Genomic DNA, 17,694 nt, shown 5'->3' on the forward strand with positions numbered 1-17,694 from the left:
TATCCATATAAATGGCCCACCCTGTACTATAGATCATTGTGTTTTTCTGTCTGATCACATGACCGGAAGTGACGTCAGAGGCACAGCGTTTAAAAGGAGATATTCTCAATCACTGGTGCAGTCCTTTTCATCTTGGTGCCCTTATCACACGTGTCTGATTTGCAGCTACTTTGTATCAACAAAACGCTGTCCCCTGATGAACCATTTGGATATCTCCACTTGGGGAAACGCGTCGGGAAGACTTTTTATTCAGCAGGGATATCCAGGGCGTCTGAGGGTTTAGCCACCGAGAAGTGGGATCGCCCCTTTTGAGGCGGGTGCTCTGCTTTTAGGCAGGGATAGCCGGCAGGGACAACTTAGGGAAAGAAGATCTTCCCCACCCCATGTTCCTAGCTGCAGACCCACAGACCACCCGGTGATGTGTAACCATGAGTCTCCAAAAATCATGAGATCATCTGTATGCAAGTAACTGTGAGTCTTTATCAAACAACTGCTGGTTATTTTGTATATACCTATAGGGTTTATCAGATATGCAGATGTAAGGCTGGTTACCCTTTCCCTTGCTGTGATTGTATTATTTTACTGTACTGATACTGTATCCTCAGTACAGAAATCAGATATAGGTCATCATTCTTACCTTTATTAGATATAAGCTTGGGGTTCATAATTTTTATCCGCATATTAATAAAAGTAATATTTTTTTATTTTTTTTGTTCAGTGATAGCAGCCAGCAAATGAAGCAATATGGACACTCACAATACATTAGTAAGTGCCTTGTAGTAACTTTCTCTACATGATAAATGCCATTTACTGAAGTGAGACAGCTCCTTTTAATCTGTATATACAGAAATTTTAAGTGATGATTCCCATGTGGTTCACATATGTTTTCTTTCATGTACACATATGATTCATATGGTAAAATGCGATTATTTTCTTTAATATACAGAAATTGTGCAACTTAAGACTGTTAGCTTCAAGTATGAAACCCATAATGACCAGAATAAAATATAGTATCGATTTAGAAATGACTGAACGTCTTTTCTGTAGAATAATGGTGGTCGAGGTTAGTCAAATTTAAAGCTCAAAAACCTCAATATTGTATTAAAAGGGTCTTCCAGGACAAGAATATTGATATCCTATCCTCAGGATAGGTTATCAATATCTGATCAGCAAGGGTCCGATTTGCAACATCCCCATCGATAAGCTTCAGGAAGATGGCCTAGGTACAGCTTGGTGCCAGTGAATGAGCCTTGGCTACAATATGAAGTAGAACCACTCTATAATAAAGGTGAAAAAATACTTGTATCTGCATGGACCTTTATTATCTGTGATAAATACTATCAAATCAAAAAATCTTTTCTATTATATATTCTTGTAATGACACTGTCATACCTCACATACAGTAGATATGAGATACCCATAAGGCATTTAAAGAGCAGGTGAGCATGACACTCACTGTACAGTCTCCTTAACTAGAGCTGTACTCCTTCTGAAAAGAACAAGGGTGAGGCTTATAAAAGCTACATACACCTTTGGTGCAATTTTTATTTATTTATTGATGCATTGTATTCATTTAGAGCTAAAAATAATTTTTTCAATTGGTCTTTATTAAAAATATTGAGCCGTTTTCCCAGCACAGCTTTGAGTTTATCTAGTAACTGGTTCTGTATTTTCTTCTCCCTCACACAGTGAGCTGATGCGCTCCTTATCTCTGACCTTATAAACACTCATTATAGCTTAACTGTTATCTTACTGATCAGAATGTGGCTTAAATAAGTGTTTATGACCTTTTAGTAATCTAGAGATAGTTGATTTAATAGTCAGCACAAAGTGAAAGTGAAAGTACCATTCACACAGCTAGAAAAACTGTTAACCCTTTGTGATAGAATAGTCTCCAAAGACTATTTTGCCAGGAAAAATGTGACCAGCTATATATTTGCTTGAAGTTCCTGCTTCAGGGGGGCATGTAGTATTACTTAATGGCTGTTTAGATGAATGGCCTTTCATGTAAAATAAATTCTTATTAGTGGTTCTCAACTCTGGGTCATGTATCATAGATTGAGGGTCCCAAGCATGAAAGCCCCCTCTATGAAGTTATTAATGGGGATCTCCAGGAATGGTTTAAAATAGCTGCCAGCAACCTGTCCTAAAATATGAGCAGGACTGCTTAACTCCACTTGCAGAACTGTCTAAGAGTGGTGAGGGGGCAGGATCTCACGACACACAATGCTCCAGCACTTGCATATACTTCATATTGATCAGTGTTCCTGTCAGGCTGCTCAGCCATGATGGCAGATCATAGGCTGGATCGCATCATTACTATTATTTAGAGTAGTGTGACGAGCCCCTCCCCAGGCAGCTCTGTAAGTGGTGGCAACCAGTCCTCCTTATATTCTAGGACAAAAAGAACCCCTTTAAGCCATAAAAGGATATATATATATATATATATAAATATATATATATATACACACACACACACACACACACACACAGGTCGTCCTTGTCCATGTTTGGTTTACCAATAATTAAGTAGGTTTTATATAACGATTGTGAGAAAACCAACCAAGGAAAGGGAACATGAGAGAATTCTTCATAATGGAAAGTCTGTTGACCATATGTATAGACATCAGATGCCTAGTGGGCAGCATGCACTGTGAATTTCAATCTTTAAATCCATAAACACAGATGTTTACTACACTCTACTGAAAATGATCTTACCAAACAAGATCCCGAGCCGTCCAGGCATTTATCTGAGTTTCCATTGCATGTACATGGCAAACATTCTCCAGACACTGAGTAGTAAAATCCTAGTTGACATCTCTATAAAAAGCAAGAAATAATATATTAATTAATGTATGTCTTGATTAAAGTAGATAGGAAGATTGTAATAATGAAATTTCTAAAAATATGAAAATTCTTCAACTCTTTTTATTGACTGATGTACAATACAACATTTAGAAGAGATATGTAAAATGGAATATAACAAATGAGACGGACACAACTGATGACATATTTGTGCATTTTGTGCACTGGTCTGGTGTCATCACCAGAATGAATGCTACATGCTAATTTATTTTGTCTGGTATTAAAGACAAGTAGACATCAGCATTAAAACTGATGTGCCAGATGCCTAAAATGGTCAGCTAGAACAGTGTTCCTCAACTTCAGTCCTCAGGGCCCACCTGCCGGTCATGTTTTCAGGATTTTCTAAGTATTGAGCAGGTGATATAATTAGTGTCAGTGCATCAGGACTTACTAGCTGGTAGGTGGGCCCTGAGGACTGGACTGTGATAGAAAACTCCAGCCTTTCCATAATAAATCAGAAGGAAGCTACTCCAGATGTCTGGATATATGGGAACCCAGCCTTACAGATACATGGTAAGGTGCTCAGTCAGCCTTGCGTTAACTACTGCACATGTGTGGTGTGGAGGTAATGACGGTGGAAGGAAATGTGGATTATGTATTAAAAATATATACTAAGGATTGATGGGGAAGAGGGGGCAATAGGTATTTGCTCTCATCAGATTTTTCCACATTAAATGGAGTGGAAGACAACAGCACTGCAACCATGTCCCTGGGACTTTCCTCTGATCTTCTTTTATTCGGAAAATCATGTTTAATCCTGGCGTTTCAGACCAGTTAGCGCTGACATCAGAGAAGGGGAATGAAGGTGACACACTTACAGAGCTGGCTTCATAACTCTGCAAGGATCCCCACACACATTACTCCACATATTGCCTTTGCATGCACCACATTGTTAACCCAGCGACCTGTGCCGGCGCCGCTGCACCTATTAGCAGGCGCAGGCACCGGGCTCCCTCTTTTCCCTCCTGCCGCCCAGCTGACAAACACGGGCAGCAACTAACTTAACTCTGCTACATATGTTCCATGCCAGAGTTTCCTTCCTGCTGGAGACCTGCATTAGTGTTGAAGCTTGCATGGGTGTGTCTCTCTTCACTTAAGAGGCAACACACACACGCCCTCTGTCTCAGCAGCCTATGGCTGGATTGCAGCAGGTATTTAAAGGCACTTCCTACTACAGGAAGTTGCCTGAGCAACCTCAGTGTCTAGCCTGTCTAGTCCCTGTGCAAAGGTGTTTATCTTGTCTGCCTTCCTGTGTACCGAATCCTGCTATTGTACTCCTGGACTTTCTGCCGCCTGCCTCTGACCTCGGACTTCGTTTATGGACTTTGCCTGTTTGCCGCCTGCCCCTGACCTCAGATCTTGTTTGCTGACTTTTCTTGATTGCCGCCTGTCCTGACCCGTACCTCCAGGCCTCGTACGTCCCCTCGGTGCTTGCACCGAGCACTCTGACCCCCTGGTCAGCTGCCACTGACTTGGGGACTACTCTGGAGTGGCACCTGCCAGCTACCCTACGGCCCAAGCCTATCCCCATCATCAGGGGCTCTAGTGAATACCAGGAAGCTGCTTAGTTACGCCCCTCCAGAGTATACCCAGTAAGTGGCGCAGTATACCCAGTAAATGGTGCTTAACACACATGCTGGGATTAATCTTATCTTTCTGAACAGAGGAAAGTTGCACTGCTGTTAAACAGCCCTATGTTTCCATCCATTCTGTAAAATACCCCAAAAAGATTGAATTATTCATTGTCCAAACAACAGCTATCATGCTGAACTAAAGGGTTCAAAGATGTGGGAGATATTCTGAAACCCCTGCCTTGGCCACAAAGAGCTTTTCTAGGTCAACATCAAATAATAACACATTACAGTTAAATTGGGCTAAGAGAGAATAAAGACATATTCATGCAGTAATCTTGTCAACTATAAGAAGGGTTTAGATACTGGTAGACAACATCATTTCTTTTGTCAGTTAGGTGCAGCTTTTGGACCTGATGTCTTCTAGTTTCCTGAAGGCTCTTCCGGGCAAGCTATTAGTAGTTTTAGTTTTACAAAAAGACTAAAAATACACACAAGTGGTTTTCCATGTGCCCAGACAGGAGAAATGACATACCAAATATTACAGTATGCGTTTCTGTAAATTAGACCTATATTAGTCCTTTATTAATACATTTTACAGAAACTATACATGTCTATGCACTAGATTTTTAATCTTGCCTAATGTATTTGTTGGCAACAGTTAAACTATGACATAGTCAACAGTTTAGGTATGGCTGGTTTTCTAAAACCATTAAAATATATACACTACACAAATTCTTATATTTGCAAATACTGTTGTTGGAGATTGGCTGAGATATCCCTTTAAAGGAAATATGTCACCTAGAAAATGCATATTAAACCTCCAGCAGTATCTTATTGAAGCCAGTAGCATGATTATAAAAGTGTCTGTGTCTTTTCTGTACAATGCGCCAAAAGTCGTAAAAAATACTTTTATTCAACTGGGTGCGCTATGTAAACGATCGTCTTGAAGTCAAGGGGGCCCCGCCTCACTTGCCCGCCCCTTAGTATTTGATCGATAGGATGTACAATTCCTTCACTGCCGGGCACTTAATCTTAGTCTCACACATGCGCAGGCTCTCATGTGTGAGTGCCTGATCATTGAGCCTACTTTACAGCGGAGTAGAACAGTGTGCAGGTGCCGACACTGCAGGGACAGAGCGCACAGACACCTTTATAATCATGCTACAGGCTGCAATAAGGTATGGCTGGTGGTTTAATATACATTTACTAGATGACAGGTTCCCTTTAAGAAGCATTGTTAAAGGGGTTTTCCAGGTGTTAAGTATTGATGGTCTACCCTCATCCTATCCAATATATGATTGGTAGGGCTCTGACTCCCAGCACCCCCACCAGTCACATGTTTGAAGATAGCACTGTGCCACCCTCCCCCACAACATGCTACTTGTGTAGGACGTGTGCTGTGACCTCTTCAAAAAGCTGATCGACTGGAGGACCAGGAATAAGACCACCAATCAGATATTAATGACCTATCCTGGAATTAGGCCTTCAGTATTAAACTCTCAAAAAACCTCTTTAAATTTGTTACAATAAAATTATTTATTAAAAGAAACATAGAAACATAGAATGTGTCGGCAGATAAGACCCATTTGGCCCATCTAGTCTGCTGAATATACTGAATACTATGAATAGCCCTTGGCCCTATCTTATATGAAGGATGGCCTTATGCCTATCCCATGTATGCCTAAACTCCTTCACTGTATTTGCAGCTACCACTTCTGCAGGAAGGCTATTCCATGCATCCACTACTCTCTCAGTAAAGTAATACTTCCTGATATTACTTTTAAACCTTTGCCCTTCTAATTTAATACTATGTCCTCTTGTAGCAGTTTTTCTTCTTTTAAATATTCTCTCCTCTTTTACCTTGTTGATTCCCTTTATGTATTTAAAAGTTTCTATCATATCTCCTCTGTCTCGTCTTTCTTCCAAACTATACATGTTATGGTCCTTTAATCTTTCCTGGTAAGTTTTATCCTGCAATCCATGTACCAGTTTAGTAGCTCTTCTCTGAATTCTCTCCAAAGTATCAATATCCTTCTGGAGATATGGTCTCCAGTACTGAGCACAATACTCCAAATGAAGTCTCACTAGTGCTCTGTAGAGCAGCATGAGCACCTCCCTCTTTCTACTGGTAATGCCTCTCCCTATACACCCAAGCATTCTACTAGCATTTCCTTCTGCTCTATGGCCTACCTTTAAGTCTTCTGAAATAATGACCCCTAAATCCCTTTCCTCAGATACTGAGGTTAGGACTGTATCACTGATTTTATATTCTGCTCTTGGGTTTTTACTCCCCAAGTGCATTATCTTGCACTTATCAGCATTAAATTTGAGTTGCCAGATTTTTGACCATTCCTCTAGTTTTCCTAAATCCTTTTCCATTTGGTGTATCCCTCCAGGAACATCAACCCTGTTACAAATATTTGTGTCATCAGCAAAAAGACACACCTTACCATCGAGGCCTTCTGCAGTTTTCGCTGATAATGATATTAAACAATATGGGTCCCATAACAGATCCCTGAGGTACCCCACTGGTAACAAGACCATGGTCTGAATATACTCCATTTACTACAACCCTCTGTTGTCTGTCCCTCAGCCACTGCCTAATCCATTCACCAATATGGGAGTACAAGCTCAAAGACTGCAATTTATTGATAAGCCTTCTATGTGGGACAGTATCAAAAGCCTTACTAAAGTCTAGATAAGCGATGTCTACTGCACCTCCTCCATCTATTATTTTAGTCACCCAATCAAAAAAATCAATAAGATTAGTTTGACATAATCTCCCTGAAGTAAACTCATGCTGTTTTCATCTTTCAATCCATGGGATTTTAGATGTTCCACAATCCTCTCCTTAATTGAGGTTTCCATTATTTCCCCACTATTGATGTCAGGCTTACTGGCCTATAGTTGCCTGATTCCTCCCTACTACCTTTCTTGTGAATGAGCACAACATTTGCTAATTTCTAATCTTCTGGGACGAGTCCTGTTACCAGAGATTGGTTAAAAAATTTCTGTTAATGGTTTTGCTAGTTCACCGCTGAGCTCTTTTAATAGTTTTGGGCGTATCCCATCAGGCCCCTGTAACTTATTTGTATTAATTTTAGACAGCTGACTTAGAACCTCTTCCTCTGTAAAGACACATGCATCAAAAGATTCATTAGTCTTCCTCCCTAACTGCGGTCCTTTTCCTTAATTTCCCTTTGTAAAAACTGAACAGAAGTATTCATTGAGGCAGTCAGGTAGTTCTTTATCTTCTTCCATATACCTTCCTCCTTTTGTTTTTAATTTGGTAATTCCATGTTTTAATTTCCTTTTTTAATTTATGTATCTGAAGAATGTCTTATCACCTTTTTTCACTGACTGATCTAATTTCTCTTCTGCCTGTACTTTAGAAGCTCTTATAACTTGCTTGGCCTCTCTCTGCCTAATCTTGTAAATTTCCCTGTCATCCTCATTTATTTTATTTTTTTATAATTTCTAAATGCTATCTTTTTGTTTTTAATGATTTTGGCCATTTTTACCACAGTGGTCTCTTCCTTTTTTTGCTTTTACTGACAAGCCTAATGCAATTATCTGTTGCCTTCAATAGTGCCACTTTTAAGTAGTCCCATTTGTCTTGGACTCAATTGAAACTGTTCCAGTCTGATAGGGACTTGTATATCATTAATCTAATTTTAGAAAAGTCAGTTTTTCTAAAATCTAAAACTTTTGTTTTTGTGTGGTGTGACACTGTACGTATAGTAAACCACACTGACTGGTGATCACTAGATCCCAAACTTTTCCCTACAGTAATATCAGATTCCAAATTTCTATTTGTGAATACTAAATCTAAAATGGCCCCCTTCTGGGTTGGCTCCTCAACTACTTGCTGTAGAGAAAATATCAGTAGGGAATTTAGAATATCTGTACTCCTGGCAGAACTAGCTATTTTGGTTTTCCAGTTTACATCAGGAAGATTAAAGTCTCCCATGATGATAACTTCCCCTTCCAATATCATTTTAGCTATTTCCTCAACTAGTAGATCATCTAATTCTTTGACTTGGCCAGGTGGTCTATATATTCTGACTAATATATATTTGATCTTTTAGTAAAACACAGGTTACCAGTTTCCCAGCATCCACCATTTATACTGTGATAAAATCAATATCTATACTGTCTGCACTTATCAGAAACAATGTAAAACACAGCACATACAGTGGGGACAACAATATTATAAAGTTAATCAATGCATTAGCTAAGCAAAGATCACAATCTTTGTAATCCACTGTTGCTGTTTATACATACTTAGAAGAGGCTGGGAAGGAGAACTTCTTCTATCCAAAAATGTTGTTGTAAGCGATCACGTGGGTGAGTTCAAAGACAGTTGCAAAACATCTTTGGAACTGGACACTAAAAGGATTTTAAGAGGATGTTGGCATTTCATGCGATTCAAGCCAGTGAGACGGAAAATACTGTGAATGACTACAGTAAGTTTGTTCAATGTAAAACTATTGTATGGAACTCTACATAATGTATACTTGGTATATACATTCTGGCTACAACTCATAAGTTTCGTAAGCATCTTTTTTAACATTTAAAAACTTATTGTAGAACAGAACTATGTTAACTATTTTTTTAACTGGTGTATGGAAAAAGCACAGTATGTGCTTATACACTGCTCAAAAAGTTAGGGATATTTGGCATGTGGGTGAAATTTCAGGATGAACCTAAAATGCACTCTAACCTTTACAGATGAACTTAATGTGACCTTCTCTAAACGTTTGAATGCACATGTCAAACTGTTCAGTTTTTTAGTAGTTTTTGCACAACTTGCTGTTCTCTAACAAGAAGCTTAACTGCAAAATTCACAAAAGGTGTTTGATCCATCAATCGTCCAATAAATTTCCCGGTTTAAATAGAATTAGTATTTAACAGTCTTCCTCATCATGCTGTTTACATCTTGATTTCATGAGACCAAGACAACACCTAACAATTGACCAACTTTACCTCGCCATTGCGAGGCTTCAAGCAGGATGTTCTCAGACGGAAGTGGCGACTGAGCTTAGAGTGTCACAGATTGTCATCAACAGGTTGCAACAGAGATACAGAGAGACTGGAAGAGTCACATATAGGCATAGAAGTGGATGTCCTTTGGTCACATCCGACACTGATCACTGCTCCACTGTGAACAATGCCCTGCAGAAGTGGATGATGAATTCCACGCACATTTAAGTGAGGTAAGAGGCTCCCAAGCGTCACATAAGACCATTTGAAACCATTTACAGTAGCATGGTCTGCTTGCTAGACAACCTGCAAGGGTACCTGACCACACCACCAGGCACAAACATCATCGTCTTGCATAGGCCAGGGAACATCTATGCTAGACGAGGGACCACTGGGCCTCAGTGCTGTTCACTGATGAAAGTCGATTCACGCTGAGCAGAAATTGTGCAGTAAGACATGTAACTTCGTCTCCCATACGGCACCAAGCTTAGTGGTTAAATTCTTACGAGAGGTAGTAGGCTTGGCAAATTGGCAGAGTCTCTCAATGAGGGTACAGCCAGTTGCAACAAGCCAATATGACAGTCTCTTTAAGATGCAACAACTCACTCTCCCTCTGGCTTGAGTTTTCCCAAGACTCAGGTCTCTTCAGAATTGAAGTAATGGAGATGGCTAGAATGCAGTTTTATCACCAAGGTTTTCATTACACACAATCTGCACAGTCTGTATCGGGTCACGTTATTCCTCTTCTTTTTGACTCTCACAACCTGCACACAACCAACTTGCTTTCCTGCACACAACCGGATAGTCTGGGAGCTATAGATTGGGAGCTCAGACCTTGGCCAAGGCTGCTTACAGGATGCAGAGGTAGGTGGCTCCTTTCGGCCCCTCAAATCTTTTGTGGTGCTACACTAGTTTTGCTCTATATAGACCATGAGGGGGTGCACACTTGTACACAGCTAATGATGCTCACCTCTACATCTTGCTAGCCACATGCAGGAACAAGGCATCTGTCAGCTTCAGCTCTGTGCATTGCTGCGAACTTCATTATCTATGAGACTGCAGTCAGTGTGCATGCTCAACCTACAGCTTCATTCATACCGGGTAATGGGATGCTAATTTAGTTTTTGAGGCTCAAAAAAGATATACTGTATGTCCATTTAGCCCATTACCCTACAAAGTTGATCCAGAAGAAGGCAAAAAACCCTACTGAGGTAGAAGCCAATTTTCCTCCCGACTCCAAATCTAGCAATCAGACTAACCCCTTGGATTAACGACTTGTCTCAAGAAATCTAATACCGTAGGTATAAATGTTGATATTGTTATATCTCAGAAATGTATCCAGTCCCCTTTTGAACTCTGTCAGAGAGTTCCATAGTCTTACTGATTGAACTGTTAGAAGTTTTCTTCTATGTTAGAAGTAGAGGATGTCCCCTCGTTATTGTTACAGTCCTGAATAAATATTGTAGATCAAGAGAAAAATCTCTATATTGACCTTTGAAATATGTATACAATATTAGATCACCCCTCAGCTATATTTCTTTAAAAAAAAACACCTAATTTTCATAATCATTCTGGGCACTGTAGTCTACTCGCTCCATTTATTAGTTTAGTTGCCCCCCCCCCTTGAAACAACTCAAGATCTGCTATGCCTTTCTTGTGTGCTGTGGCCAGAATTGTACACAATACTCCATGTGTAGTCTTAGTCATTTGTAAAGTGGTAGAACTATGTTCTCATCACGTGCATCTATGCCATTTTGATGCACCCCATAACCCTGTTAGCCTTGGCAGCAGCTGCCTGACTCTGGTTGCTAGAGTTAGGCTTATTTTTAAGTCCTTTTACATGTCAGTTTTATCAAGTGTTTTCCTATTTAATATGCACTGGCATGGACGTAACTACTATAGCGGCAGACCAAGCGACTACTATGGGGACTACTCTTCTGTCCTGTGTGGGGGGCCTGGTTTGATCCTTGCTATGGGACCCTTACTTCTCTATGTACGCACTGTGAACTGGTATCTTGAATTTTCCACTCCTGTGTTTATTATAACCTTATGTTTATCAGTCTTAAACTTTGTTTGCTATTTCTCTGTCAACCTATCCAGACTGTCCCCTTTTGAAGGGGTATACTGGTGCAATAATTACCTCCTCATAGAAAGTAATCAGGTTAGTTTGACAGGACCAATCCTCTTATAAACTAATACTGATACAGCTTTATACACTTATTTTCATTGATATTCTCTAGGATAGTATCTTTTACAAAACCTTCAAACAATTTACTCAAAGTAGACGTTAAACTTTAAGGCATTGCTTCAGTTCTTCCTGGGTCACATTTAATGTGAAGTTTGCACTGTTGCTCTGCATTTCCCTTGATATTTAATCTTCCTGAGAACAGTGGAGAAATAAATGTTTCTATATTTCTCCTCATCACTCTCTACAACCCCCCCTTATCACTTTTAAAGGACCAACACTCTCGGTTTGTTTTGCCATTTATATAATTAAATAACAGTTTATGGTTAGGGTTACTCTTTTTGGCAATGGGCCGTTTTGTCTACAGCTTTGCTAATTGTATCTGTTTTTAAAATAATTTACATACCAGTAGTTTCTATCTTGCCACAACCCAGACAACAAGAACTGTTTGTGCCATGTGCAGCACTTTTGGTTTTTTATCTAGCTAAGTGGGAATGATTATGGGGCTACCAAGGTTTTTTTTACTGATTACTAACCTTCAACATTTTTTTTTTATTAAAAAAGCTGCATGCTGCTAATGTACTGTAAGTTAAAAATTTATTGTAACCAAAATAACTATTCTATTTGCAATTTAAGATGCAACACATTTATTAACTACTAAACAACATTAGGTAAAACTGTTCTCATTGCCCAGGATAACCAGTCACATTGCAGTTGTAATTTTTTTCAGGCCATTTTGAGTTTTTGCAGCATGGCCCCAGACAAATGAAAAACAGTGAAGGGTACACAATGCTAAAATCCGCACTGTAACCCCCTTCATTCTCAGAATTGGTGGAGATCTGAGGTTGAACCCTCACCGGTCATAAAGCGATGTCATATCCTGGTGATGATCCAATACTCCTTTGAAAAATGATATCATTATATAGCACCAAACTTATACCAAACAGACGATCATTTGTCCTATGTTTGGCTATTTAAAGGGAACCTGTCCTCTTGATTTTGGGTATAGAGCTGAGCCGCTAGCACATCCGCAATAACCAGTCCCCATAGCTCTGTGTGCTTTTATTGTGTATAAAAACCGATTTTATACATATGCAAATTAACCTGAGATGAGTCAGAGCTTGAAAATATGACTCTTCCCTGGTCACACAAGTAAGATATGACTCTTTTATGTTAATTTGCATATAGATCAAATCGTTTTTTTTACACAATAAAAGCACACAGAGCTATGGGGACTGGGTGTTGTGGATGTGCTAGCGGCCTCAGCTCTATACACAAAATCCCGGTGACAGGTTCCCTTTAAGTTTATTGGTATGTACTATGCTGGTATATAAATAGGGAGTACTTCATAATTTGTATGCTTAGCTTGGAAAACAAGTGCAATGTAAACCTTACTTTAGTAGCTATTGAATAATTTTTTTTATCTTGAGCTGCAAAGTTAAGACATATTGAGAATAATGGTTTTCTATACTTAGAAAGCTAATGCATATTACTGGTTTCTTTATAGTCATATATTGTGCCTGTGAAGAAACCAACAATATGTTTTAGCTTTCTAAATATAGAAAACCTCTTCACAGATAATGTTTTTGAGTTTACTTTAAATCTTTACATTTGGTAAACAGTATATCATCACCATAAAATTATTCATACGTAAACCATTGCACTGATTTATCACACTCTCTGAAACATCAAGAAAAATTAAAATGTCTTGCCATACTGATTAATTAATGCAAATTTTGCCCAACATTTCTATACACCTGTTGTAAAACATCTGTTACAAGCAACCTGAAAATAATTGCTTGCAAAATATCCTGTACTGATTAACAATATGTCGTTATTCTCTTACAGCAGGTAAGTAATGAAACATAAGGTAGAAGTGAAGACTGGTGATTCTGATAACTTAAAGTATACTCTGTTTGTTTAGTAAAGATATACAATAAAATCTCATGACAATGCTACCTAGTCTGCATTTCTTATCAGTTCAGTAATTTCTGTAAAGCAATTGGTAGAAGAGTAGGTGCTTAAATGATACCTTTAGCTTGGAGAAAGAGGGACTAAAATCTTGGCATATTCTGATAACTCTTGATAAAGCATGATCATTCTAGTACAGAAGGGCAATTAAAGGGGTTGTCCCGCAAAAAAAATCTACATTTTTCAAAGCAGCACCTGGATCTAAATACTTTTCTAATTGCACGTATTTAAAGGGCTTCTGTCACCCGACTAAACCTTTTTTTTTTTTGCTTACTTATAATCCCTACACTGCGATTTATGGCTAGATAATCAAATTAATCATTTTGGTCCTGTAGATTTAGTTTAAAACAAGCTTTTAAAATATGCTAATTACCTTGCTACCAGCAAGTTGGGCGGCTACTTGCTGGTAGCAGCCGCATCCTCCGATCGTAAAGACGCCCCCTCCACATTGTGATTGACAGGGCCAGCGAACGGGATCGTTCTCTGCTGGCCCTGCCTGTTTGCATTTAAAATCTTGCGCCTGCGCCGCGGCCGTACCTGTCTTCAATTGGCGCAGGCGCACTGAGAGGCGGCCGCTCCATCCTCAATGCGCCTGCGCCAGGTGTAGATGTGACGTCATCGGCGCAGGCGCATTGAGGATAGAGCGGCCGAGCGAGCGGACGCCTCTCAGTGCGCCTGCGCCAATTGAAGACAGGTACGGCCGCAGCGCAGGCGCAAGATTTTAAATGCAAACAGGCAGGGCCAGCAGAGAACAATCCCGTTTGCTGGCCCTGTCAATCACAATGTGGAGGGGGCGTCTTTACGATCGGAGGATGCAGCTGCTACCAGCAAGTAGCCGCCCTACTTGCTGGTAGCAAAGTAATTAGCATATTTTAAAAGCTTGTTTTAAACTAAATCTACAGGACCAAAATGATTAATTAGATCATGTAGCTATAAATCGCAGTGTAGGGATTATAAGTAAGCAAAAAAAAAGGTTTAGTGGGGTGACAGAAGCCCTTTAAAAACTTAGTCAATGATTTATTCAATAAACTGTATCTGTATAGCGCCACCTGCTGTTTTTTTCTTTTCTTATTTATCTGTCCATCACAGTAACATCGTTTAGGTGGATACACTTGCTCTGTTCCATCCTACAACTGCGACCAGCTGTTCTACTGTCAAAGTTATAGTAGAAAGTACATGCCCCCTGAGAAAGGACACACCTCCTGAGCTGCCAGCTTGAAATAAATCTAGCAGAGCAATTGTAGCAATGAATGGGGAGATGTCTAGATCAATATGAGGCACAGTACTGATTCTAGTTTTGTTAGAAAGAGATTCTCATGTACTGTAGTGTTACAGCGGTGGCCATCGCTGCTCTGCCCCTGTCTTTCCATTCTTGGCTTGGCGACCCACCTCCCGCTCTCCTCTTTCTCCCATAGGGTCTGGCTGCTGGGGTAGCTCTGTCATTCCAAGCAGGGTGTGGTCTGCTTGCTAAAAAGGCCTCCCCTCCTCTGCCCAAAGGGCACAAATTGCCCGCCTCTGGCTCCATTTATCTAGGTCACCAAGTATCTGCTTAATTAAAGGGGGCAATTTTGGGAGTGTACAGAGTCCGAAGTTCTGCATATCTGTATGCCCAAATATCGAACTGAGGAGGTAGTTATTGTGACCAACAAGCTAACATCCTTCCAAATACCATGAGAGAGTCGAGGGAAGAAATCCAAAAGCTCACATTTGTGTTGGTTAACCCGAAAATCAGAGAAAGAGCCAAAATGAGAGTGTATTAAAAACACATGAGATAAATCTCGTGTGGGTGCGCCCAAAAACCCCCAAAAACGAAAAAATTAAAATAAATCTGCTAACGTCACTTGATTAATCTCCACTGTACAAATCATAATACAGCTTATGTTTTTGTCAATGATATAGCCTTTGAAAGAAGTTCCAGTCCCAAATTAAAAAGTAACATAGAGAGTATATAAATGTGTCTCATGCCTTTCTGTAACAAGAAGGCTGGTAATAAAAAGACAGAGGTATGCACTGGGCTGCGAAGCCGAGAAAAGATTTGAAAGGTAAGTTCTAAATACTCCATTAAATCCCATATAATCCAGTACCATGTTCAGCTAGTTCCATTTTACATTATCAAAAGCTTTCTCTGTATCTATAGTCAGGATAGCTGGGTGTACATGCATACACCTTTCGGATGTTGTAAACCGCTGTACTTCCTTGAACAAAACCCACCTGATGCGAAGATATTAGATGTGGTAAAAGACCCGCTAACCTATCTACTAGTATTTTAGAGATTAATTTAAGATTGACATTAATCAATGAGATGGGGCTAGATGAGGCTGGCGATTTAACATCCTTTCCAGGTTTGGGTAAAACTTTAATATTTGCTGTATTGGATTGTGCTGGCAGATTTCGCCCCTGCATGTATTGTTGGTACAACTTCTCCAACACAGGAGAAACTTGCTCATTAAGGATTTGATAAAACTCACCCGTATACCCATCTGGGACAGGTGACTTCCCCAATGGCAACTTTTTAATGGAGTTCTGTATATCTCTCATAGCCATAGGGGCATTTAGAGCATTAATGTCTTCTGTGGTATGTTAGGGTAGAGGCAATAGAGGCAATAAAGTCAAGCCGCAGGATCAGTGTCAGGAAACATGGCTGGATGATAGCTATGACTGGGCAGTTAATGTACAAGGTTACAGTCTGTTTAGAAAGGATCGTCAAAACCGGAGAGGGGGAGGGGTCTGCCTTTATGTAAAATCCTGTCTAAAGCCCACACTCCGGGAATATATAAGTGAGGGACATGAAAATGTGGAGACACTGTGGATAGAGATACATGGAGCTAAAAACAACAATAAATTACTAATAGGAGTTTACTATAAACCACCTAAAATACCACAGAAAATCTACTACTAAACGAAATAGACGAGGCGGCAAATCATAATGAGGTGGTTATTATGGGGGACTTCAACTACCCAGATATAGACTGGGAAACTGAAACTTGTATATCTCATAAGGGAAACAGGTTCTTGGCAATAACCAAAGACAATTACCTCTCCCAACTGGTTCAGGACCCGACTAGAGGGACGGCCATACTGGACTTAGTATTAACCAATAGGCCTGACAGAACAACAGACGTGCAGGTTGGGGGACACCTGGGAAATAGTGACCACAAAGTAATAACTTTCCAATTATCATTCAAAAGAGCGTTTCTACAGGAAGGAACAAAAATACCTAACTTCAAAAAAGCTAAAATTTAGCCAACTAAGAGAGGCCATAAGCCTAACTAACTGGGACAAAGTCCTCAAAAATAAAAATACAGACACAAAATAGGATATCTTTAAAAGCTTCCAAAATCTCATTGTGAGAGGTACATACCATATGGGAATAAAAGGTTAAGGAACAAAAAGAAACCAATGTGGATAAATAGAAAGCAATAAATGACAAAAAGAAAGCATATAAATCAATAAAACAGGAGTGTAGCACGGAAGCACTGAAAAACTATAAGGAAAAAAACAGAACATGTAAAAAACTAATATAAGTGGCCAAACTAGAGACCGAGAGATTAATTGCCAAAGAGAGTAAAACTAACCCTAAAATGTTCTTCAATTATATAAATGTTAAAAAGTATAAATCTGAAGGTGTCGGCCCTTTAAAGAGTAATAAGGGGGGAGTTGCAGAGAGCGACGAGGAGAAAGCAAAGCTGTTAAATATTTTTTTCTCTAATGTATTCACTGAGCAAAATAAACTGTCAGATGAAATGCTGAATGTAAAAATAAATTCCCCATTAAAACTGTCCTGTCTGACCCAGGAAGAAGTACAACAGCGACTTAAAAAGATTAAAATAGACAAATTGCCAGGACCGGATGGCATACACCCCCGTATCCGAAAGGAAATTAAGTAATGTCATAGCCAGACCCTTAGTCAGTTTCTATGAGGAGTTATGTTCTAGACTTGACAGCGGCGAATCAATGGATGTCGTATATCTGGAGTTCTCCAAAGCATTTGACACTGTACCACATAAAAGGTTAGTATATAAAATGAGAATGCTCAGACTGGGAGAAAATGTCTGTATGTGGGTAAGTAACTGGCTCAGTAATAGAAAACAGAGGGTGGTTATTAATGGTACACAC

At 39.6% G+C, this 17,694-nt stretch overlaps 1 protein-coding gene across 1 annotated transcript in view; it reads right to left on the minus strand.

Moving 5' to 3' along the window:
* The window catches only part of LAMA4 (laminin subunit alpha 4), a 126,126-nt gene that overhangs the window by 91,621 nt on the left and 16,811 nt on the right, over window positions 1–17,694 (minus strand). Inside the window, exon 2 of the mRNA XM_044290388.1 lies at window positions 2,719–2,820. Coding sequence (XP_044146323.1) covers window positions 2,719–2,820 — 102 coding nt within the window. The remainder of the gene's footprint in view (window positions 1–2,718; window positions 2,821–17,694) is intronic.

The sequence above is a fragment of the Bufo gargarizans genome, chromosome 4 (genome assembly GCF_014858855.1).
Source record: "Bufo gargarizans isolate SCDJY-AF-19 chromosome 4, ASM1485885v1, whole genome shotgun sequence".
NCBI lineage: Eukaryota > Metazoa > Chordata > Amphibia > Anura > Bufonidae > Bufo > Bufo gargarizans.